The 26,687-nt window shown below is 33.7% G+C and overlaps 1 protein-coding gene across 2 annotated transcripts in view; it reads right to left on the bottom strand.

Moving 5' to 3' along the window:
- Positions 1 to 968: 968 nt before the first annotated feature.
- The window catches only part of KLHL1 (kelch like family member 1), a 388,765-nt gene continuing 363,046 nt past the window's right edge, over positions 969 to 26,687 (bottom strand). For both annotated transcript variants that reach the window (XM_060128984.1, XM_060128985.1), the window contains 3 exons: positions 20,753 to 20,965; positions 11,858 to 12,029; positions 969 to 1,028 (listed from right to left, as the gene is read on the bottom strand). In XM_060128984.1, the coding sequence (XP_059984967.1) occupies positions 969 to 1,028; positions 11,858 to 12,029; positions 20,753 to 20,965 (445 nt within the window). The remainder of the gene's footprint in view (positions 1,029 to 11,857; positions 12,030 to 20,752; positions 20,966 to 26,687) is intronic.

Genomic DNA, 26,687 nt, shown 5'->3' with positions numbered 1-26,687 from the left:
CAAGTTTGAAAAGTGGGGAATGAGAATCTGAAGTCTGCCTTCCTTCTAACAATGATGATTAACACTCCAAATGAATGGATCATAGATTTCTCTCTCAAATTTCTAAGATTCTTTATGAACAAAATTCTAAAGGACTTCAACATGCAATGGATATATATATATATATATATATATATATATATATATATATAACATTCAGAATAACTAACTCCCATGCTTACACTGAACTTATCATAAGGCAAAAGCCTATAATTGTACTAATTCTTTGGCTCAGTGTGTTCAAAAAGCAAAGCAATGTGGTAAGCTTAATGAAAAAGATCCTTTGTGTTTTCCAGCTTCAACTTGCTTATACAGTTGCAATAAAATCCAACCATCCTCTCAGATTATATATGCAGCTCTGATTTGTTTTCTGAATGCAAGAGACAAGCATGAATCTGTTTCTCTAGTTCATAGTTTAGGAAAATTAGGAAGAAGCATGTTTGTTTTAATAAACATCATTCCACCTCCTGGTATGATCACATCTGAGTAGGAAAATAGTAAATTGATCAAATTCTGTCAGATGAAATATCATGTCTTCTACTCTTGGCAACCTCTTGGTATCTCCACAGATTATAAAACAATTGAATGAACTGTGGTCATGAAATTATCCATGTCACAAATCTCGGTTTCTCCTTTTAATTGCTCAAGAAAAACAAGCCTTTGGTAACTCTAGTTACTGTATGCTACAATACAAAACAAATTACCAATAACCATTCCTGAACTAATACATGACCAGATAGTGTTCCCAGAGCAGTTTGTTTTCTTGTTTCCCATAACTCTGTTTGATCTTTTATTTCTTTTGACATCAGTAGGTAAATCTACCAAAATCTTTGTTCTTGAAGAATTTTCATCTCAGGAAGTTCTCATTCTTGCCCTCTGATATAAAAATAACCACTCCAGCAATTAAAATACACCCAAATAAAAATAAGTCAAGGTTGCTTGATGACTACTACACAGGCACCTGCTCTCCCAATATTCAAGGAAGCCATCTGTTGAAAAAGATGAAACACAATTTAAGACAAATTTTACTGTCTTAAAATATACAAATTATAATGTATTTAAACCACTCATTCATATGCATGAAAATCATTAATAAATGTGCTTATCTTTTCCCAATTTATCCACAAGTAGTACAATATAAATGGAAACAATGAAAATGATATTTACATAAACGAATAATATGTATATTGAATTTTTTTAAACCTGCAATCATTTACAGAATTTTTAATGAAACTAGTAAATTCTTTAATGATTTTTAGTGAAATGAAGCTGTTTAAGAAAAGTTTCCAGCAAAGATTTATTCTAGAGCTTGCATGGACACATTTATGATGATATTTCATAGTGACAGCTTGGAGTATATTTTAGATGAAATAGCTATTTCACTATTGAAGTCATTGTGAAGTTATTTCCCAAGATTTTATACTGAATTAAATGTGTTATTCATTCATTCTAAACAGAGACATACAGTGATATAGCTTCAATATTTTGTTATTAATAGGCCATAATTACAATTGCTACAGGGTCTATTTTTTTAAAAGTCTACATTATGCTTGTCATTGAAATGAGAACTGAGATTTTTAAAATAATCCTGAATATGAAATTGGTTAGAAATATATTAAAACAATAATTTTTACAAAGTTTGTAATGAAAATTTATTCCATAGAGGTAAACTAAGATTTTAGTAATTTGAACTTTTTCATATCAATGATTTTTATTACAGTTTTCTAAGAATAATTTATGCACATAAAAATATTAGGTAGATGAGAAATTACAGGATATTATTTCAAAGAGAAAGGAATAAAATGTAACAAATAAAATAGCTATGAGCAAGATAACCTCAGATCACATACATTATCTTATTGATTGAGAAAGGACATGGTCTCACTCTCTAAATATGAAAATTACCATCATTATCTAATTATCTGTTAGTTCTTTTAACTGTGCTTATTGTTACCTGCCATCCCCCTTGCAGGTTAAAAATAAACACAGAAACAAAACCAAAACACCTTCCCATGTGACTTTTTTTTATTCCTTTCATTTAATATCCTATTTTTTAAAAAGCTAATATAACATCTCTTGTCTTTTTCATAGATATTTGCTCAAAATGAGTAGTTAAAAGGGGCATGTGAAATATTGATAGCATATTGTGTGTTAAGAATAATTTTTATATATCACTGTCACCTTTATAATCCCATCATATGTTGTCTTCTTTGTATGACAGGCATGTGAATGGAGTGTCAAGAGACAATATGTAAATCTGGTAACATCAATGTCTACAATCTGAAATATTTCTGACTCCAAAATGCACAGTTTCCATTGCCGCTCTTTTAGTTTCCAATGATTTTGAAACATTGTTTCACATCAGAGTCATCTAAGGGACTTTTACAAAGTATAAGTACTCAAGGCCCACCATTCAATAGGAATGGGATGAGTATTGGGTAGATGTATTTTTGAAGTTTCCCAAATACTCTCTGACGTTCATTCAGTACTGAAAACTACTATGCATAGTTTCTAGGTGAAGTACAATGTACATACTTTCACTTTATGTCTGTATCTACATTTGCATCTATAATTCTATACATGCTTGTATGTGTGTGTAAAAATGAATGTCTGCTTTTTTCCCCTGAGTTTACTATTCCTCCTGTATTTCTTTTACCAGTGAATGCCACCACTTTCTACCCAGTTGCTCAAGACAGGAACCTAGAGCACATCCATGACCCTTAATTTTACCTCCCTCAACCTTGCAGGTAAATAACCATCAAGTCCTATAAGTATCTCTCCAACGAACTTAATTATACCCATTCGTACTGTCTTCAACCTAGTTCAGGTTACAGTTTCACCTTGAGTGTGAAGGGGAGCAGAATATGCCACTCTAGGGTATCCCACTTTGGCATATTGATTATTTTGAACTAAAGGTACTTGAGAGATGCCGGACACAGGAGGGACACTCTGACCCTCCTTTGATCCCTTAAAGTAGGAGATAAATCTCCCATGTGAAATGGTACCCTCATCTACCAGGAGGGTAGAGGCATATTGATCACCAGACATAGGGAATTTAGGGCCAAGAAGGCTGTGTAAACAAACCTTGTAACTTCACCAATTTCCTACCTCAGTCTCAAACCACTTTGTCTACTCAGTTCTTCATGAATTTACTGTTTCTTTGTCTAAAAAGTATCAAAACTTCCTGCTTTGGTCACTTCTTTGAGTCTCATGTATTTATGGGGTTTCCATATGTACAAAATTAAATTTGTTTTTCTCCCGTTAATCTGTTTTATGTCAATTTAATTATTTCATTAGCTGAAGAAACAAGAAGGAAAAATTTTCCACCCCTACAGTGGATTAATAAAATATGTCCTAATAAATTTCTGACTCTGATCTTGCTTTCTCCTAATCATTTTTCACTTCTCATCAAGTGCAATCATTTTAAAGCACAATTCTGATGACTTACTTTCCCTGTCTAAAATCCTTCATTAGCTCTCCTTTAGGTTTATGGTAAAGTCAAGATTCTATAACATGGTTTCTGGTCCTATATGATATAGACACAATTTATCTCTCCAAACTTACTGCTCACCGCTTTATTTATTGCCGAATGAAACATGCTATGTGTTCTCCTTCCTGCGGCTCTTTAAAAATTCTCTTCCTTAAACCAAACCACTCCCTATATTTTTATCTGTTTAGCTATTACTCATTTTCTATGCTTCACTCTACATATCATTTTCTGAAAGATTTCTCTATCCAACACACTTAAGTTCTATCATAGTATTAAGTATTCCCCTTACCCCAGCATTTATCATTCTATTTTAAACATTTGATATATTCTACAAAAATATATTTTAAATATTTGAGACCTCTTCCCCTTTTCCCCCTTGGTCCAGTTTTATCTTATTTAATACATATTTTAAACAATCGGTCCTGTTCTCTCTCCAGGGTTATACCTTTCAGCCTTAGTATGATAACCTAAAAAGGTTGGCATGAAACCAATTATTAAACAGCAACTGAAAATTTAAATATCTCACCAGGCTTCTCTGAAACTCATTCTAAGCATCTTACATATCTATTATATGCAAATAAACTAAATCCACACACAACAGAGTAAACTGAATTGCAAAAATAATTCACAATAAATTTATTTAAGAAACATTCACATATCTCTCACCCCATGCCAGCAACTATGTCAGGTTTTGGAGATATGACAGTAAATGACACACTATCACTGTTTCTTTACAGCTGCAGGTCGATGCAACAAGACAGCACTACAACATTGTGAAAGGGTGATTTTAGCCAGGCTAGGGGAAATGGAAGTAAATTTTTCTTTCTATGTCTTGAAGCACACATATTCTTTTTTCAAATCAAATGCAAAAACACAAAATAACAATGTTAAATGACCAAGTCAAATTTATTTAAAACACAAACAAACACACACACCTGCAAGCATGCATGGGTTTGTTCTCTGTGTAACTATTAAGACATGAATCTGACAAATACTCTCTAATCTATTTACATTATTTCCAATTCTAGCTAGCTTGGGAAATTTTCCAAACATACATTGTTATATATTTTAATATATTTGCTTATTCATTCTAATGCTTGGCCATTTTATGGTGCCAGTAGTAAATGAAATAACCAGATGATATTGTCCATTTATGGGGTATGTGAAGGGAAGGTGACAGGCATTATCCAGCAAATACCAGAACTTTCTCTAGTGGCCTGGAATTTCAAAGGGATTTTGTGTGGGTTTGCTGATGGTCCCTTGAGAGTCTTAAAAATACAAATAATGATAAGATATGGATGTAAAATCTTAAAGTAATTAAGAGCTTTAAAATTAATGTTTATTGTACTAAAATAAAGTTGTTATAAAACATTTTATATATATATATTTTTTTAATGCAGCAGGTTACTATTAGTCATCAATTTTACATACATCAGTGTATACATGTCAATTCCAATCACCCAGTTCATCACACCACCATTCCCACCACCCCACAGCTTTCTCCCCTTAGTGTCCATACTTTTGTTCTCTACATCTGTGTCTCAACTTCTGCCCGGCAAACTGGTTCATCTGTTCCATTTTTGTAGGTTCCATATACACGCGTTAACATACGATATTTGTTTTCCTCTTTCTGATTTACTTCACTCTGTATGACAGTCATAGATCCATCCACGTCTCAACAAATGACCCAATTTTGTTCCTTTTTATGGTGGAGTAATATCGCATTGTATATATGTACCACAACTTCTTTATCCATTCATCTGTTGATGGGCATTTAGTTTGCTTTCATGACTTGGCTATTACAAATAGTGCTGCAATGAACATTGGGGTGTATGTGTCTTTTTGAATTATGGTGTTCTCTGGGTATATACCCAGTAGTGGGATTGCTGGATCATATGGTAATTCTATTTTTAGTATTTTAAGGAACGTCCATACTGTTCTCCATAGTGGCTGTATCAATTTACATTCCCACCAACAGTGTAAGAGGGTTCCCCTTTCTACACACCCTCTCCAGCATTTGCTGTTTGTAGATTTTCTGATGGTGCTCATTCTAACTGGTGTGAGGTAATACCTCATTGTAGTTTTGATTTGCATTTCTCTAATAATTAGTGATATTGAGCAGCTTTTCATGTGCTTCTTGGCCATCAGTATGTCTTCTTTGGAGAAATGTCTATTTAAGTCTTCTGACTATTTTTGGATTGGGTTGATTGTTTCTTTAATATTGATCTGCATGAGCTGTTTATATATTTTGGAGATTAATCATTTGTCCATTGATTCATTTGCAAATATTTTCTCCCATTCTAAGGGGTGTCTCTTCATCTTGGTTATGGTTTCCTTTGCTGTGCAAAAGCTTAGAAGTTTCATTACGTCCCATTTGTTTATTTTTGTTTTTATTTCCAATACTCAAGGAGGTGGATCAAAAAAGATCTTGCTGTGATTTATGTCAAAGAGTGTTCTTCCTAGGTTTTCCTCTAAGAGTTTTATAGTGTCTGGTCTTACTTTAGGTCTCTAATCCATTTTCAGTTTATTTTTGAGTATGGTGTTAGGGAGTGTTCTAATTTCATTTTTTTACATGTAGCAGTCCAGTTTTCCCAAAACCACTTATTGAAGAGACTGTCTTTTCTCCATTGTATATTCTTGTCTCCTGTGTCAGGGATTAGTTGACCATAGGTGTGTGGGTTTATCTCTGGGCTTTCTATCTTGTTCCATTGATCAATATTTCTGTTTTTGTGCCAGTACCATACTGTCTTGATTACTGTAGCTTTGTAGTATAGTCTGAAGTCAGGGAGTCTGATTCTTCCTGCTCCGTTTTTTTTTTCCCTCAAGACTGCTTTGGCTATTCGGGATTTTTTGTGTCTCCATACAAATTTTAAGATTTTTTTGTTCTAGTTCCACAAAAAATGACATTGGTAATTTGATAGGGATTGCATTGACTCTATAGATTGCTTTGGGTAGTAGAGTCATTTTCACAATATTGATTCTTCCAATTCAAGAATGTGGTATATCTCTCCATCTGTTGGTATCATCTTTAATTTCTTTCTTCAGTGTCTTATAGTTTTCTGCATAGAGGTCTTTTGTCTCCCTAGGTAGGTTTATTCCTAGGTATTTTATTCTTTTTGTTGCAATGGTAAATGGGAGTGTTTCCTTAATTTCTCTTTCAGATTTTTCATCATTAGTGTATAGGAATGCAAGAGATTTATGTGCATTAAGTTTGTATCCTGCAACTCTACCAAATTCATTGATTAGCTCTAATAGTTTTCTGGTGCCATTTTTAGCATTCTGTATGTATAGTATTATGTCATCTGAAAACAGTGACAGTTTTACTTCTTCTTTTCCAATTTATATTCCTTTTATTTCTTTTTCTTCTCTGATTGCCATGGCTAGGACTTCCAAAATTATGTTGAATAATAATGGTGAGAGTGGACATCCTTGTCTTGTTCCTGATCTTAGAGGAAATGCTTTCACTTTTTCACCATTGAGAATGATGTTTGCTGTGGGTTTGTCGTATGTGGCCTTTATTATGTTGAGGTAGGTTCCCTCTATGCCCGCTTTCTGGAGAGTTTTTATCATAAATGGGTGTTGAATTTTGTTAAAAGCTTTTTCTGCATCTATTGAGATGATCATATGGTTTTTATTCTTCAATTTGTTAATATGGTGTATCACATTAATTGATTTGCATATAATGAAGAATCCTTGGATCCCTGGGATAAATCACACTTGATCATGGTATATGATCCTTTAATGTGCTGTTGGAGTCTGTTTGCTAGTATTTGGTTGAGGATTTTTGCATCTATATTCATCAGTGATATTGGTCTGTAATTTTCTTTTTTTTTTAGTATCTTTGTCTGGTTTTGTTTTCAGGGTGATGGTGGCCTGATAGAATGAGTTTGGTAGTGTTCCTTCCCCTGCAATTTTTTGGAAGAGTTTGAGAAGGATGGGTGTTAGCTCTTCTCTTAATGTTTGATACAATTCACCTGTGAAGCCATCTGGTCCTGGACTTTTGTTTGTTGGAAGATTTTTAATCACAGCTTCAATTTCATTACTTGTGATTGGTATGTTCATATTTTCTATTTCTTCCTGGTTCAGTCTTGGAAGGTTATACCTTTCTAAGAACTTGTCCATTTCTTCCAGGTTGTCCATTTTTCTGGCATAGAGTTGTCTGTAGTAGTCTTTTAGGATGCTTTGCATTTCTGCAGTGTCCATTGTAACTTCTCCTTTTTCATTTCTAATTTTATTGATTTGAGTCCTATCCCTCTTTTTCTTGATGAGTCTGGCTAAAGGTTTATCAATTTTATTTATCTTCTCAAAGAACCAGCTTTTAGTTTTATTGTTGTTTGCTATTGTTTTGTTAATTTCTATCTCATTTATTTCTGCTCTGATCTTTATGATTTATTTCCTTCTGCTAACTTTGGGTTTTGTTTGTTCTTCTTTCTCTAGTTTCTTTAGGTGTAAGGTTAAATTGTTTATTTGAGATTTTTCTTGTTTCTTGAGGTAGGCGTGTATAGCTATAAACTTCCCTCTTAGAACTGCTTTTGCTGCATCCCATAGGTTATGGATCATTGTGTTTTCATTGTCATTTGTCTCTAGGTGTTTCTTTATTTCCTCTTTGAGTTCTTCAGTGATCTCTTGGTTACTTAGTAAGGTATTGTTTAGCTTCCATGTGTTTGTGTTTTTTACATTTTTTTCCCCTGTAATTTATTTCTAATCTCATAGCATTGTGGTCAGAAAAGATGCTTGATATGATTTCAATTTTCTTAAATTTACTGAGGCTTGATTTGTGACCCAAGGTGTGATCTATCCTGGAGAATCTTCCGTGCACACTTGAGAAGAAAGTGTAATCTGCTGTTTTTAGATGGAATGTCCTATAAATATCAGTTAAATCTATGTGGTCTATTGTGTCATTTAAAGCTTCTGTTTCTTATTTATTTTCATTTTAGGTGATCTGTCCATTGGTGTAAGTGAGGTGTTAAAGTCCCCCACTATGATTGTGTAACTGTCGATTTCCTCTTTTATTGCTGTTATCAGTTGCCTTCTGTATTGAGGTGCTCCTATGTTGGGTGCATATATATTTATAATTGTTGTAACTTCTTCTTGGATCGATCCCTTGATCATTATGTAGTGTCCTTCCTTGTCTCCTGTAACATTCTTTATTTTAAAGTTTATTTTATCTGCTATGAATATTCCTACTCCAGCTTTCTTTTGATTTCCATTTGCATGGAATATCTTTTTCCATCCCCTCACTTTCAGTCTGTATGTGTCATTAGGTCTGAAGTGGGTCTCTTGTAGACAGCATCTGTATGGGTCTTGTTTTTGTATCCATTCAGTAAGCCTGTGTCTTTTGGTTGGAGCATTTAATCCATTCACATTTAAGGTAATTATCATTATGTATGTTCCTATGACCATTTTCTTAATTGTTTTGGGTTTGTTTCTCTAGGTCTTTTTCTTCTCTTTTGTTTCACACTTAGAGAAGTTCCTTTAGTATTTGCTGTAGAGCTGGTTTGGTGGTGCTGAATTTTCTTAGCTTTTGCTTGTCTGTAAAGCTTTTGATTTCTCCATCTAATCTGAATGAGATCCTTGCCCAGTAGAGTAATCTTGGTTGTAGGTTTTTCCCGTTCACCACTTTAAGTATATCATGCCACTTCCTTCTTGTAGAGTTTCCATTGAGAAATCAGCTGTTAACCTTATGGGAGTTCCCTTGTATGCTATTTGTCATTTTTCACTTGCTGCTTTCAATAATTTTTCTTTTTCTTTAATTTTTGCCAATTTGATTACTATGTGTCTCGGCATGTTTCTCCTTGGGTTTATCCTGCCTGGGACTCGCTGCCCTTCCTGGACTTGGGTGGCTATTTCCTTTCCCATGTTAGGGAAGTTTTCAACTGTAGTCTCTTCAAATATTTTCTCGGTCCTTTCTCTCTCTCTTCTCCTTCTGGGACCCCTATAATGCAAATGTTGTTGTGTTTAATGTTGTCCCAGAGGTCTCTTAGTCTGTCTTCATTTCTTTTCATTCTTTTTTCTTCATTCTGTTCCACAGCAGTGAATTCACCATTCTGTCTTTCAGGTCACTTATCTGTTCTTCTGCCTCAGTTATTCTGCTATTGATTCCTTCTTGTGTAGTTTTCATTTCAGTTATTGTATTGTTCATCTCTGTTTGCTTGTTCTTTAATTCTTTAGGTCTTTGTTAAACATTCCTTACATCTTCTCCATCTTTGCATCCATTGTTTTTCCGAGGTCCTGGATCATCTTCACTATCATTATTCTGAATTCTTTTTCTGGAAGGTTGCCTATCTCCACTTCATTTAGTTGTTTTTCTGACATTTTAACTTGTTCCTTCATGTGGTACATACCCCTCTGCCTTTTCATCTTTTCTATGTTTCTGTGAATGTGTTTTTTTGTTCCACAGGCTACAGGATTGTATTTCTTCTTGTTTCTGCTGTCTGCCTTCTGGTGGGTGAACGTTATAAAACATTTTAAATACCACTTTGCTCTTTGTAAGATAATTTATGATCCAAAAGAGTGTAATAAAATACAGGTGAGAGAAAACGGCCTTTAGGATGGTTTTACCCATTACTACTACATTCATTATTTTACTTTCAATTTTAGAGGAATTATAAGCATAATGGCTCATTTCTATAAATATGTAATGAAGATATTATATCATTTATATGCCCATAAACTTCCTTTATTTAATGTTCATTTGTAAAAGTAGCACATTTAAAATATATATCACTGAACTGGTACATTTCCTTAGCAAGTCAACAGTCATAGCAGTGCTCCTTTTGTAAACACTAGGGACCTAGGAAGGTAAGGAATTAAAATATATCTTCTAAAATCTCAGTGCAATAATTACAGCTTATTTTATATTTGCTGCTCTCTGGATAAGGAATGCTTCTTTCTCACAATTAAAGTAAAACATAGAATATCACAGGACCTAGTTCTCCAAATTCTTGCTGTTTGTTCCTCCATTCCACCTTTTTTCTTCCTTCTTAGCCAAATGCCTCTTCATTGGAATCAAAGGATTTTCCCTTGGGGAAGAGTAAGGTTCATAAGGCAGATACCTTAGTCTGATCATGTGGAGTCTGGTTTTGTACTTCAAAGTCAGCCTATTTAATATTGTAGTTGAACACATATCACCAAAACTGGCACAATCAAGGAAGTTATGTATCTTTAAAAGTAAACATTTTTTCCAAGAAATTTACTTCAATCAAATTTTAGTTAATTTCTATGACCAAAAATAAAGCCTTCTATACATTAAGGAATAAGAGGAGATGAGGTTATTATCCTGCTTCAACTAAGTAAGACTTTGGAATTTAACTGCATCCATTGATGGAAAATTGGTCTGTTTGTTTGTTTAAATTGTTTCTCATTTTTAAGTTTCTGATAAAGGAGTGAAATAAGAAATATTGAAAGATTTGGCAAAGAAAGAAAGGAGAAATTGAATATAACGACAAAAGTCTGAAAATATACCCATTCTCTTCATTACAAGCAAGGCTATAGTAACTGTACAGCATAAGTTATTTTCCACCATAATTAAGTTGTCCTCCTCTCATCTTTCCCCACCACTCACACACACCCCAACACAAATAGTCCAGATCTTCGACCAGATTGGGAGCTTCTCTGAGCATGATCCTAAATCTCTAACTACAGTGTATGTTTAAAGGCTAACCTAAGATCAGCCAATTATTTCACTCCATCTTCTTGGCCAAAGTGTTTGTCCAGGAATGAGTGCTTTATACGACAGACCATTCAGAGCTCTTTGCTGTTTGTTTTTGGGTTTCTTTTGAACAAAGAATTCTTTTATTTTCTGATTATGGCTGTGAGGATTCCCACTTGGAGTTTCCAGCAGCACCACCCCATGGAAAATTCTCTCTGCAGTGAGTAACAATCAACCTAACAAAGATAGTCAAGCAAAAATGGGAGGCAGAAAGTTGATTTCTGCAGGTTTCCATTCTCTTATTTTTGTTATCTCTAAAACCAAATATTTTAAAGATGAGTTTTGGTGAACCAATATATTCCACTTTCATTTTTTGCTTCAGCTAATTAAAATTCAGTTCCTGTCTCTTGTTATAACATAATAAAGTGGAAATCTCACTGAAGCATGAATGTAACTTTCTAATATAAATTTTATTGAAGTATAGAATACACAAGAGAAAAGTACACAAAAACATATGATTTAATAAACTTTTTACAAAATGAAAATGGACAAAATCAATCATTTTGAGTTCAGAGTAATTTGACTAGATACATTGCTGTATGTACCCCTCTCCTCCAAAGGAAGTAAGTGAAATAAGTTCTTATATGCGAAGTAACTTATGCTGGCAACAATCTTACCTGGGTCCATTCATTAGTTTGTGGATCATAGGATTCCATAGTGTTGAGGTAAGTCTGCCCATCATAGCCACCAACAGCGTATAGTCTGTCACCAAGGAGACAGACACCAACAGCATCTCTGGGCATACTCAAAGGAGCCACCATGGTCCATGTATCTGTTTTAGGATCATATCTAAAATGTAAGGATAAAGGACATAACATACTCTAGTCACATTGAACTTTTACTGTATTAATGATGCCCTTTCAAAACAAGCCATGGAAAAGAAAACTTAACTTTTTTTCCTAAAAACTCAATATTTAAGCAGGTTTTCAGGAACCAATATCCACAATGTCTGGCTTTCTATAGTTTAAGGTATTTTAAAAACATACCTAGACTCTTAATTGGATGGATGCTGAGTCATCTTACAAAAATGAATATCATGATTTCTTTCCACAAGGAAGTCAGATATGTAAATAACTATTGTTCCACAGTAGAATGAGGTTCTTTAAAACAGGTACAAGAAAGTGTTATGGTCATGAAACAGAAGTAATGGTTAAAAATCTGGGACAATTATGAAATACTTCACATTTGAAGTCTCCTTTAAATGAGATCTGAAAATCTATCCTAAATTTGCTAGAAAGAAAGAGATATTTTTACAAAGGAACACAAGTGTTAATAAAACTGCATGGCCAGCTTTGTGGAAAGTAGGTGTGCAGTGTGGCCAGGTTCAAGGGTATGAGAAGAAGCAATGCTTAAAAAGGTGGTTTTTGGGCTTCCCTGGTGGCGGAGTGGTTGAGAGTCCACCTGCCGATGCAAGGGACATGGGTTCGTGCCCCGGTCCGGGAAGATCCCACATGCCGCGGAGCGGCTGGGCCCGTGAGCCATGGCCGCTGAACCTGCGCGTCCGGAGGCTGTGCTCTGCAACGGGAGAGGCCACAGCGGTGAGAGGCCCGTGTACCGCAAAAAAAGAAAAGGTGGTTTTTGATCAGCTCATGAATTGCTTGATTCCCAGAGTAAGAAAGTATTTTGTGCTTACTCAATAGGAAAATAGGGAACCACTGAAACTTGAGGAAATAGGTACAACATGAACAGAGCTATCTTTTAGTGATTATTACTCAGGATTCACTGGAAGAGAGAGATTGGTAAATCAAGAGATTGAAGCAGAGGGTCCAAGTATTATTATTGAATTTTAACCAAAAATAATTAAATTTCCAGAAAGTCTGATTACCATACATTACATACAGATATTTTATGTGTTGGATGGTAAGACACCAAAGAATTCCTTGGTGAGTGTGCTTTACTTCAGCTAAGAAGGAATGATTAAGCCACCTCTTTGCCTTTAACCTACAACTGCAGGTTCAGATACGAAAACATCTAGTAAGAGCCCAGTAGAGGAAATATAAAAGAAGACTAGATGACAGCAAATTTATTCCTAGTTCGTTTTTCTACTCTAATTTTGTTATGAAATTTTAATGAAAAAAATAAACAAACACAAACAAGCCAAAAAACCCACATACAGTTTATTGAAAATAAAGAAGGTTGTTACAAAAAAAATGACTGGAAGGACCCCAAGGATCCGGAATTTATATTTTGGAGAGAATATTTCTCCAAAGACATTACATGCATTTACACACCATGTCTGGAGGAGTTGTGACAGTCAAGATGATATATGTGAGATGAGAGATTGGTTGAATGCCTGAAAATCAGGACCACCTTAAAGCACAGGCTGTCAGGCAAATAAAAAAGTAATTTTATATGCTATAGTTAATAAGTGTAAAACATCACAAATAGGTACAGGCACACATAGACACAAATGCAAATATGCAATCCATGCTATCAAATCTTTAAGATATTTAAACTTCTACAATGAATATTTTGAAATGTATAAACATAAAAACAGAGGACAAAAAAAAGGAAAGATGAGAAAAGAAAAGACACCACAAGGAATCATATTGTACAATCCACAAAGTGGAACATTTTGTAAGATACCTGACTGAAGTTTTCAGGTAAAAAAGCCCAGTAATAAAATGAATTACTAAGAAGAAGTAGCTGTTCTAAATTAAATGTGACTTTAAAATGTAACAAAATAAAGTGAATGAAACTTACTTGGATACCAATTTATAGACCAACTATTAAAAGATGTTTAAGGCATTTTGGAAATTTTAATTCTGGGTATCAGATTAAAATAAGAGATTTTTAAAATTATTACTTGTGATAATGATGTTGTGATTATGCTAAAAATGTAAAGTTCTGATCATTTTCCATTGTTTGTTTCTGGGATGAATTCATAAGGTTTTTGAGCTAAAGTAAAGAATTACTTTAAAACACTTCAGGAAAAAAAATACTGTAAAGGTGAATGGATGAAGCAATTTGGTGATGGTTGTTGAATCTGGGTAATGAATACGGGGAGTTGTTTTTTACTTTTCTGTCAGGAAATTTTTGTCATAAAAATAACTTTAAAAGGAAGAATGTATAATACTCCTAATTTCAGTGAAACATGAACGTTCTTTATATTTTATTCATTTTCCAATAGAAGCTAGTCTGCCTTTTGTCACAATCACTTCACTTAAATAGCTTTTCCTGAAGTCCTATTTTAGTCCCCATGTAATTATTATTGAGCTCTATAGGATTTTTTTCAACTATTGTCTACATAGCAGACTTTATCACTTTGCAAAAAGGCAGAAGAACTGAGAAAAAAGCTAACAGTAACAGCACTAAAGAATAATAAATGCATTTCTGAAGGCTTCTGAAATTTTAAATGAAGCTCATATAATGAAGATATTCTCATATACTCATACTTCAGGGAAAATTAAGAAAACACTAGTATGTCCTATATCTAGGTACACATTTAAAATAATATCCTACACTTTGAAATAGATATCATTCTTTTCACATTTTACAAAATTCCTGAAGAAAAGTTAAAAAATTTAGTGCATTCTCCTAGAAGATCCAAATCTTTGAATTAAATATACCTGTTTTCAGTGGTAGGTAACATATTTCATGTGTTTAATAGCAATCTTTTAATTTATATCTGGCAATGGTGATGATATTTAAACATATATATTGCTAGAAAATCAAATCAAACCAAACCAAAAGAAAAACTGAGTCCAAACTACCCCCTCCTACACACACACTCACTCTCTCTCTCTCTCTCTCTCTCTCTCTCTCTCTCTCTCAGATATTTATGCAGTAATCACACTAATTCAAAATTACCCAGTAATGGTTATCCTTGTCCTCACATTAATGAATCTAAATTGATTTTTCTGTATTTAGAACTCCGTGGATTTACCTCTCAGCTTGGGGATACACATAATTGTTACCCCCCAAATGAAATAAACAGCATTTTTTAGCTTAGGGAAAGATCCACAGATGTACAAGCTCTTTCCAAACAATTACTAACAGCGAACTTTATCATTATCTGTTCATGTTTTTGACAAAATTTTGTTCTAAGCATTCTTTTTTGCCTCAGGTTGCCTGTTTATAAAAAGAAAGAAAGAAAAGAAAAAGCAGGTGCGGGGTGACTGCTGTCTTTTTGCATTTAGGCTGTCTGCCTTTCCTACGTCTCACCTTGGCCTTCATGGTCAGAATGTGAGCTCTACATCAGGGACTCTATTAAAGTTTCCAGCTCTCAGGAAAGAGACGCATCCATATATAGTGGCTAAAATTGGCTGTAAAATGAAAACTTGCCAAAGGCATATGACAACCACAGAACAAAGTTAGTTTCTCATTGAAACTCCCGCTTGAAATTTTTGAGGTACCATTACTTTTTCAAGTATTGTTATTTCCACAATTAGAAGATAAAAATTTATCTTATGTTTAATGGACAATATAACTAGATTTCTGCTCCCCCTTTCAACAGTTTTTGCTTATTTTTATACAAACATATTTTTAAAAGTTAATTTGATTTAAACTTTTCTATGAAGGTGTATGAAAAACTCTATTTTGATTAGGTCATATTCCATTACATCTACTCTTCAAGGTTGAGGGGAGGAGAGATGAGCTGGTGACAGAACCGGAGAAAGCAAGGACCCACTAAGCAACTCCGACTCCTCTCAGGTGTAGCTTTCTCATTAAAGTTTTAAAAATTATTTAAGCTATTGTCAATCAACAGAACATGGAGCATACACAGAAGATCTTAATGCTAGTAAAAACTCACTTTTAAAATATATATCTTTAACAGTTCAAAACTAAGGAAAATAGATTCTTTATGTAATTATTTTCTCTACTCATATAATAGAAAAATTTACTAGTGCTGTGAGTCCAAATTATGTATTTTTAAATACCTTTCTCAATGTGAAAATGAATTTCAGAGTTCGATACCAGCGTTGATAACCTTCCATCTACATACGCCATCACATGTTTCATCTTTTCATGTACATCTACCTTCCACAGATTCTCCTTCCTCCAAAATTTGCAGATAAATTACCATGATGTCAGCATTCCAGACAGAATATCCAAGAACAACAGATTATTCTGTCACTCCCTGTGTCCAGCTGACCACTTCAAAGATAACACTTGCCTCATAAGCTACTGAGGCAAATATTAATCACAAATATAAATTAGTGTGGCTATGGTATAGGTTAATAATTTTTGCATCTACTTATAAAACAAGGGCTTTATATACATAGACTGGATCTCCATCTGTTGTATATATTTCTACCAGAAATTTGAACATAATTTGTTATCAAAGAAGTAGCAAAGATTATGCATGCACAATAATAGAAAAACAAAGGCAAAAAAAAATATTTTCATGCTGCACTCATTTGGCTGGTTCCAACAGTAAGATCTTAAGAAGAATAAAAAGAAATATTTATTATAAAGTAAAATAGTGCCTACCTAACATTTTAACTTTAAACAATTCAAAGAATTACATTTTTGTAGAAAATTTAGGATCTCACGTATCAAAAATGTGAATTAATATATTAATGTGCTACTTAAGGCCTAGGATAGCATCCATAATATAAATAAAAAGTAAGTCTCTCCTTTATCATCTCTCTTCAGTGTTCAGAAATTCTTGGATTATGTCTAAACCAAAAGGATGAAATGAGAAATTAAGAGAAATGAAAGAATCCAAAATTCCATACTTGCTCTATATATTAATGTTTATGGTAATCTGAAAAGAATTATTAAAGTAGATAATGTAGTTATCCCTGTATGTCAGACAGCATATCTTAAATTATTTCATTTTTAACAAAGATCTAAAGATGATAAAAATAGAGCCATACCCTGACAGTAATAAGTTAAATACTGTTATTTTAGATGACTTTTTCTGTTATGACTGGAGTATATTTTGGTAGACTTTGAACAAAAGTTGTACATTTATTATAAGTTATATATCAAAATTGTGATTATTGTTAATAGTGTTTGGTTGATAAGATATGATGATATAATTTTCAACAAATATATGATTAATTGCTTAATATTTTAGTCTCAATCAAAAATTTTCTGTCTGTTGAAGATATGCCTGAAGTATATGTAAATCATGAATCCTCAGCCAATGATGATGGAAATGGGTGTTCACATGCAAATAGAGAAGAAATAAATCAATATCTATCTACATATCTTTCCATCAGTCCATCCAAACATCCGTCCATCCATCCATCTCTCCATTTATCCCTTTTAAAACCTGTCTATCTTTCCTTCAATCCATCTGAACATTCATCCATCCCTCTATTATTTCTCTTAAAATCTCTATCTATCTATCTATCTAACTATCTATTTATCTATCTATCTATCTATCTATCTATTTATCTACCTACCTACCTATTTACAGTATACCTCATAATGTTTTCCTTGTGAGAAATTTGACACCTCTTTTTCTTGGTGTCTGACTGGTTTAATAAATGCTTGTTAAGTGCTTACTCAGTGCCAGGAATTGAGCCAAGTGGAGATGTATAGGCATAGATAAGACACTCTTGGCCAGCACATAGAATCTAGTTTAGTGGAAAAATTGATGTAAAACAAATAATTTTTTCATTATGTTGATAATTCGTACAAAGGAAAACTCCATTGCACTTTCAGGTCAAATCTGTATTATGAAAAGTTTCCTCAGGCTACTCTAAGGGGAAAAGATTGGAGGAAGCAAGAGTGGATATTACAAAGGCAGGTTTAGGAGTTTCCTTTAATGTTGACATCTCTTTCCTATCAGGTCTCATTACTGGGATGTAGATTCAAGGGCAAAGGTGGTCCTGATCTCTTATTAGCCAGCAGTGGTACTGATGGCTTTGAGCATATTTTCTGATCCATTGCGTGATTTCCAGCTTTGTGATCTCAAAGTTCTAATTATTTATTTCTTTATCTCTTTTTTTCTAATACATTTTAAGCTCTATTTAGTACGGTGAAAGCACACACAGAACAGTATTTATTGAGTAAGTGAATAGATGAATGTGCTTTTTCTAATGAATTGCACCTTCTGGGTCTAAATTCTGCTAGAACTTACTGCATTTTTGCACACTGCTTTTGTCCACTAAGATGCTCTCACTAGGGTGAGGCTTGGTTACAAAATTAGCTTTTACTGTTCCAGCAACTATTCTAAACTTCATGTTCTTACTCAGTCTCTGCTTTCTTATCTGTTCTGATATGAAGTACCAATGTTCCTTGCATTTAAGAAAGCCTGACTTTACAATTTTTGATAGGTGCTATATAACTGTACTTTGCTACTTTATAATACCTTTATACTTCTATAAGACATCATTGTCATATAACAACATTTGTCTATCTACTTATCTGTCTATAAAACATAACATTGTACACTACCTGCTATTCCTAATGATTTGTTTGCCTATGATTATATACTAAGAAACATTCCTTACATTACACATGCAAGGTAATTCTACAGGGGTACCATTATGTAAAATCATCAATATAGAATGTATCTTATAGAAATTGTAAAAAATGCTGTTATCTGACACATGGTATGAGCTCAGATAAGAATCATGATGATGCTGTGCTTCTGCATTACCTAAGTTGTTCATCCCCACTGCACTCCTATAACTTAAAATAGTTATGCTTAATTAAATACAATTTTGCACCATAAATGTATTCCTAGACTGAATTCTTTATGCCTCTGTTCATAAACAACATTTTAATGCATTAGAGAGTAAACTTAGAAAATAATGTGTATGAAATATCATTTTATTAGTGGCATTTATATATTTGCCATAAAAGTAGCAGCCTCATCATATTCATTTTCTTTGTCATTGTTTCCCAAGAATTTAGCAAAGGAAAATGTGAATAACCTGCCATTCTAGTAACAGTATTTTTTAAATAAACGGTTGCATGTTTGTGTTTATAAAAGTATACACTTATTAATTTGGACTCTGACCACTGTCCTCACTATAGCACCTATAGTTCTTAATTTCAATGGACAAGAGAACATTGAATTGCAACTGTGGTAAGCTTAATGCCATCCTCTATGTATATATAGCCATAAATCTACAGTCCATTTCACAGAGTAGCAATATCGTTAAACATTTCTGTATTTTATCCTAGAAGTGGCTTCAGTTTGAACAGAGCCTGTTCACTAAAAGCTATCTCTTGCCAATGGCCTTATTCTCAGTAAAAATGTTCACGTATCCTGAGAATAAATTATCATAAATGAGAGACAGCCCCTTTCTTCCAATGATTCTTCCACTATCAAGCATGGATATAAAGGATTTGGTTTCTTGATATTAAGAGGAAAATTGCTGTGGTCATCAGTGTGATCCTCCAGACACCTGTTCCTCTCCCAGGTACCAGGTCAGATACTGTCTTTCCACACTCTGAAGTTTTCTGTGGCCATGTGACTGAGTTGTCATCAAAGTATCAACAAAGGAGAATTATATTACTTGAAGGTTGAATCTTTAAGAATGCATAAACAATGTAGTACTATTCTCTGGCTTTTCCCTTCTGACATGGAGACCAGCGATGTCCATATTTTAGCTTATATGTCCTTTTCGGTACTAGAGTAATAATATCACATGGACACACAGCATGAGAAAAACGAGCATTATAGTATTAAGTCACTAAAACTTTTGAAGTTATTCATTAAGGTAGAATTACTTATCCTATCCCAGGTGATAAAAAAAATTATCCTCAATACTTCCTAATCTCACTTCCTCATGTATCAGCATGTTTCCTTATGTAATAGAAAATATCACTATAAGTTTCTCTAACTCTCTAATCCTTAATTCACATGACATAAAAGTGCTAAGAGATCCACATCCACTAAAGAGAATTCAGCCATAACCATGCCAGGAGGTGTGTGGATAGTTGGACCAAGACTGAAGCCAAGGTAAATTTTCGCTCCAGCCTCTGTGCACCTGACATTTTTAGGAAGGAATTAAAAGAAAATCTATACTTCTTCTATACACCAGGATAATAGGCAATATAGTTCTAATACGCTTGTCTTACATTAAGAAAGGTATGGCATAAAACAAAGTTCATAATTCACCTTTACGAATTTGAAGAGAGTAGTAGAACAAATAAGACAGAATGAATAGAACAGATAAATAATATATCCAATTTTTAAACAAAAGAATTATCAGACATTCATTCATTTTAAAAATTATTTAAAACTGTATTTTAGTTGACCTTTTAAAACATATTAATGGGGAGTTTAAAGATAACTTTAGAATTATGTGAAAATAAATTGTAGGGTTTTAAAAAATATTAGTTGAAAAGAATGGAAAAAAAGAAAGAAGGAAGGAGGGAGGGAGGATGAGGAAAGAAAAAATAAGGTAAGGCATAAAGTGGTGTGTGTGTGTGCGCGCATGCACGTGGGCACGCGCACGAGTGAGAGAAAGAGAGAGACTAATAAAGCAGCTCTAGGAGTTGAATTTACTTTCCTAAATTATGCAGATTTTATAATCGCTTGCATTAGGTATCAATGTAATTCGCATTCTTTCTTTCACTATAACCGTGCCTTGGGGTCTTACCTTTCTACGTAATCTAGCAGCCGAGAACAGTGGTTTGAAGCAGGAGCATCATGACCTCCTACTGCATAAAGAAAACCATCACATGTGGCCACTCCAACACCCCCTCTTCGTTTACACATTGGAGCACACATGTTCCACTTATTTGTGTGAGGATCATAATATTCCATTGAACTCAAACAGGAACTTCCATCACGACCTCCAACTGAATACAACCTAAAAACACAATTGGACAAACATGATTTAGTATTACAGTCTGTATGACCAAATGAAGGAAAGGAAAAGTCCTTTACAAGTAAATTTTCAATCACAGCATGATCCTCAAATGTGTTCAAAATATATTACTTCACATGGAAGTTTTTGTTAAAGGAACATTATAACTAATTAAGTATACCTGAATCCCATGATTTTAATAAGCTATATACTAGATGAAATTAAAATGATAATTTTCTAACCTCTTTATTTCTAGAATGTTAGATTAAAACTATTTTTCTGTAAATAATTAAATCATCTAATACATTATTTTAATAAATATCGAGGAATGCCTATTTTAAAATAAGATATATTTATCTTCAATTTTTCTTAAAAATGAGCATAATCAGAAGAAAATCGATTATCTTACTTGTTGTTCAGCAATTGATTTTGCTATTGATTTTGCCAGTAGGTAAAACATGCCTACTTCTTGTGTTCTGTATTCACAGTTTAGAACACTAAATAAATAGAATAATTTAAACACATACTGTCATAACACTAGCTTTCATAATCAGCGCCTATACTATAGCTAATGTGTTATCTGGATAGACAAAACTTTATAGGAAACAATAGTACAATGATATTAGCCTGATTGAATATTGCTAAAACTTACTTGGTACACTTATTTTGCTGTTTCATTACTGAGAAGTAGGAACCCAGGAAAAGACATATTACAGCACACATGGTACTTAAAATACATTCATAGAATACAAAAGCAGAAATACATCATCTATTCCTAGTAAAAACATTCTTGCTTATTTAATAATAGCCATGAAGATTGTATCACAGAAAGGTACAGAGTTGAATTTATTTATTTACTCATTTATTCAATACATAACTTTGAATGCCTAGTATATGTCACACACCATCCCAAATTTTGTGAATATATCCATGAACAAAACATTAAACAATTCCTTGCACTCAATTCTACTAGGAGCGATATAGACATAATACACACAGTAAACACATGTATTATATACTACTAAGGGCTGTAGTCACATAGAGCAGGGAAGTGGGGTCAGGAGTGCAAATGGTGGGAGTGGGAGTTGTAGTTACAAATTTAAATATATGATCAAAAAAGGTCTCATTGAGAAGGTGATGTTTGCCCCAAATCTTGAAGAAGATGGTAGTGTTTGGAGGTGAGTTCAGGAATTTCTCTGGGGGAGAAGATTTGAGGTCGATTGAACAGGTTAGTGCAAAGTTCCAGGGGCAGCAAGGAAGCCAGAACAGCAAGAGCAGAGATAGTGGACGGGGTAGCAGAGGAGATGATGGGTGGGAGTAAAGGGTAGGCCTCACACAGGTGTTTAGATATTTCTCTAATGTCTAAAGCAAATGTAGACATTTTCCCTAAGTGAAACAGGAAGCCATGGGAGGATTTTGAGTAGAGCAATGTTATAACTTGTTTATGGTTTAATAAGATTAGATGTCATGAAATTTTTGCTTTACTAGTGGATATTATGCTTAATATATTGGTAAACAGACTTAATTCTAACTAAGTAAATGCATAGGAAGACATTATTACTTAGTATATAAAATAGTTTAGGCCTTAGATTTAAAAATTCCTCCTCTAATATTCTTTAGTAAGTCTAAAATATGATGTTTAAACTGACTTCAAATCCTGGAGATATTTTTAAGATGTTTATGTTTCTCTCAATGCCTGCCATGAAAAAATACTTTTGATTGTCCAAGTGTTCCCATTATGGATGTAATGTTTCTTTGCTTGATTACTCACAGGTTGTCTGGCTGGCTCTCAGTCTTGCAATATGCTGAAATTAACCAATAGGAGCAATTTAAAGGACAAGTATTGGACAATTTAGCTTGCAAAGTCACCCAGAAGTAAAATGATTATTCACTCGGAAGTTTTTATCATCCTAAAAACTTGTTCATGCTTCACGAAATCTGAACTTTATTTGTGTTTCATTTAAATTGAAGATCTAACTCAAAAGAAGTATGCTATAATATTGAGATATTGTTATTAAAACTTAGCAAAATAACTTTTTGCAGAGATTTTATTTATTGGTTAAGTATCTTCATGAAGGGCACCTAGCACAGTCCCTGGTACATAGGTTACATATAAGAAAGGTATTCCCCTTTTTATTTTCTATTGTTTTAATGGAATGGTTGACTTCAAGCTACTGTGTTTATTCATACACATTATAGTGACAAATTATACTGTTGCTTTATCTGAACCCAGCATTGCTGATACTAAAATAATTCTATACAATACTTTATCACACTTTTTTGAAATTATTAAAGAATCCTTACATATACAAATATATAGCTAAATGTGTATTAAAATAATGATAATTAATTAAACATATTGCTCACATTATAGAAGTCAAATGTCGAGCCTATTAGCATAGCTTTGTACTTGAAAAGAAAATGTAACTTAAATTTCACAAGTTACAACATCATTGACTTTTTAATATAATTATATATATATATTATAAACCACTATTTATTCAATCTCTCTGCCTTTTGTGTGAACCCTCTCCTAATAAAACTCAGTAACACATGGGTTTATACAAAAGAAATTTATGTAACACCTCTATAAAAATGATATAATATCTGACAGTTTTTTTGTAAAATAAATGTTTGATACATCATAGCTCTTATTTTATAAATTATTTACTAAAGCCTAAGCTAGGTTATCAGGGTTTTATTTCATTTGGTAAATGTCCCTTTTAATGTTCTTCCTATTATATAGTCTACAGATTAACAATGAAATTATTGTAATTTTGATAATGTAATATAAATTATTAATACTAGAGCAAAATTGGTTGAAAATAATAAATACACTACAATTTTTTCCTCAAAAAAAGCTTTGCAAAAGAAATGAGAAAATTGTAATTGTATAGAATAGATAATAGTGTCCTTTGGGGCTGCTTTATGGAGTAATTATTAAAACCAACAGATGCATTTCAATACCTGAAAATATTTTGCAGCTAGAATAAATGTTACAATGTACACACAAAAATTCATGGACAATTATCCAAGGTTATCGTCTCAGATCTCCTCTTAATATCTATTTAATCATAGTTTAGACTGATTCCCTGTTTTGTTTTACTACAATGACAAATTAGATGTTGAGAATATGAAGAGCAGAGAAGGATCTGTTACTAGAAGTAAATGCACTGACAACATAAGAAGTGACAGCTGACAGTTTCATGGCAAGAAAGGAGCCATGATATTTTAACTTAGAGTTGAAAGATGAGTAGAAATTTGTAAGATGAAGAAATAGGGGAAAGCATTACATACAGGGAAAGCATTATGTGTAAAGACAAGGGACATGAAAGGTCATAGCCGGTGAGTGGCAAGTATGTCATATTGGTGGAACAGGTGGTAGTAAAGGAGGGGAAGAAGAGAGATGGCTGGTAGGATGAAAAGGTTAGACTGAGAATGAAGGGGATTGTATGCCATGCTATGGAGCTGGAATTTCATTCAGAGACAATGAGAAAAGGGCAGAAAAATAACATTCTTAGGAGACATCACTATCATAGGTCAGGTTGCTGTGAACATTGACCTGTATATCCTTCCTTGCATGCCAAAAATTGGCAGGAGGTCAGAAATACCCCTGACTTAAATAAATGCTTCTAGAATTTTGCTGAGAATGAATGAGTCTTCCCTACCCCTTTCATTAACTTATGTGTTTATTCAGCCTACAGAAAAGTTTTATATAAAGTTTAGCAACAAAGTCTTCCTGTTTTGAGATCTAGTTGCCAGGTGCCCATCTCAGCACCATGTATTTTATATTCTAGTACAGGTATACTTCATTTTATTTATGCATGATTTATGCATTTATTGAATTTGATTGTGCTTCACCTTATTGAGTTTTGCAGGTATTGCCTTTTTCTTTTTTTAACAAATCAAAGTTTTATGGTAATCCTGCATTGTCAGATGATGGTTAGCACTTTTTGGCAATAAAGTATTTTTTAAATTAAGGTATGCAGATTGTTTTTAAAAACATAATGCTATTGCACACAATGAACTATGATATAGTGTAAACATATCTTTTATATGCACTGGGAAACCAAAAACTCCATGTGACTCCCTTTATTGCAATATATACTTTATTGTGGTGGTCTGGAATCAAACATTCAATGTCTTCGGGGATGCCTGTCCGTACAATATGGCAGTAGGAAGAAATAAATTCTGTATTAGTTAAGATATGGGTTCAAATGTATGTAAAGTGGCTTTACAGGTAGGAGCTGAGACCCAGGCTGCTTCCAACTTTCAACCTATCATCTGTAGGATAAGACCCTTTATCAAGAACTGTGAAGAGTGAAATTTTCCCAGACCTGAAAGCTAACAAATTAGCCTACCACAGTTTCATAGATGCTGGTAAAAGACACAAGATTCTGGGATCAGAAAGAAATGACTTTGTTTCTCATGCACAACAGATAGAATGAGCTCTATGTTCACATGGGTTTCCCCTGTCCCTCCAAATCCCACCAGGGTGATACAGAGAGATTCATGTGAATGCTTATTTACATAGAGGACTTTTCTCACATCTGGAGTTTAGGAACTGCTAATCCTTAAAGGGGCTGCCAGCAAACCTGTCCAATCATTGCTCTGAAGGTAGATATTATCTTTATTATTGTGTTCCTGCTCTCTCAAGGAACAAACCTGCTCTCTGCCCAAAAGAAAGACACTATCTCTACCTTCCAAAGCTGTTCGATTTACAAATATCCTTGAAAAGATGGTGAAAAAAGTTGCCAATATTTTTGCTTGGAAAATGTGCAGGAATGTTAAAAGTCCATGGAGAATTGTCTACAAACCCTCTGGTCCTGAAGGTGGAGTCCTAGCTATCACAGTCACAGTTCAAACAGAAGGATGAAGGAAAAGTGGAAGAAGGAGTGCATCCTCTCCCTTTAAGAATCAATCTTTTAAGTTTCACTACTCACTTTTTACATCCAGTTGGCCAGAACTTAGTTACATGACAATACCCGACTGATCAGGTGCTGGGAAATGTTATCTTTATTTTAGGTGGCCACTTGCCTAGCTAACAGTGCTGTTCATGCTGTCATATAAAAAGGAATGAATGACTATTAAGAGCCAATTATAACCTTCTGCCACAGCACTAGATCTTTTCCAGCCCTGTGTGCCACTGTGCATTCTGTCCTAAGTACCTTGTTACTACATAGGGTGGGTTACTGTTCATTCATCGCTCATTAATCAATTCAGGTATGTCTCCACTAGAAAGTCTTTTTGATCCCACTTTGCCTTTTCCCCAGAAATTTAATGTTATTTATAATCGGTACACTAGGGAAATTTATTTAATATGTGGCATATCTTATCATTGGTACATAACTTCAGGAATGGCTATAGAAAGTGCAGTATAACACATTTGATGCAAATCTCTAGATCCAGAACTTTGTTTGATCCTTTGTTTCCTAATTGATGGAGAACTCTTTCATCTGATCCCATGATAAGGCTTGTCATTTCTGCTATCAAAATACTCCTGCATGTACCTTTCAGTGAATAATTTCCATGAGAGGTACTAGTTGAGTGCCTGAGAGTACAGTGAGTGGGATTTCAGTAAGCTTACACATCAGGCTGCTTTTGTTCCCACTTACTAAGAAATGTTGGTACATGTAGCAAACTCAGTCTGAGACTCTGTTATTGTGTATTGGTTTGCTATGATTTCAAATTCACTTATTTATGACCAAAAGAAAAATGAAGTTGT

Source organism: Lagenorhynchus albirostris, chromosome 18 (genome assembly GCF_949774975.1).
Source record: "Lagenorhynchus albirostris chromosome 18, mLagAlb1.1, whole genome shotgun sequence".
Classification (NCBI taxonomy): Eukaryota; Metazoa; Chordata; class Mammalia; order Artiodactyla; family Delphinidae; genus Lagenorhynchus; species Lagenorhynchus albirostris.
This window is presented reverse-complemented; position numbering and strand designations above follow the sequence as displayed.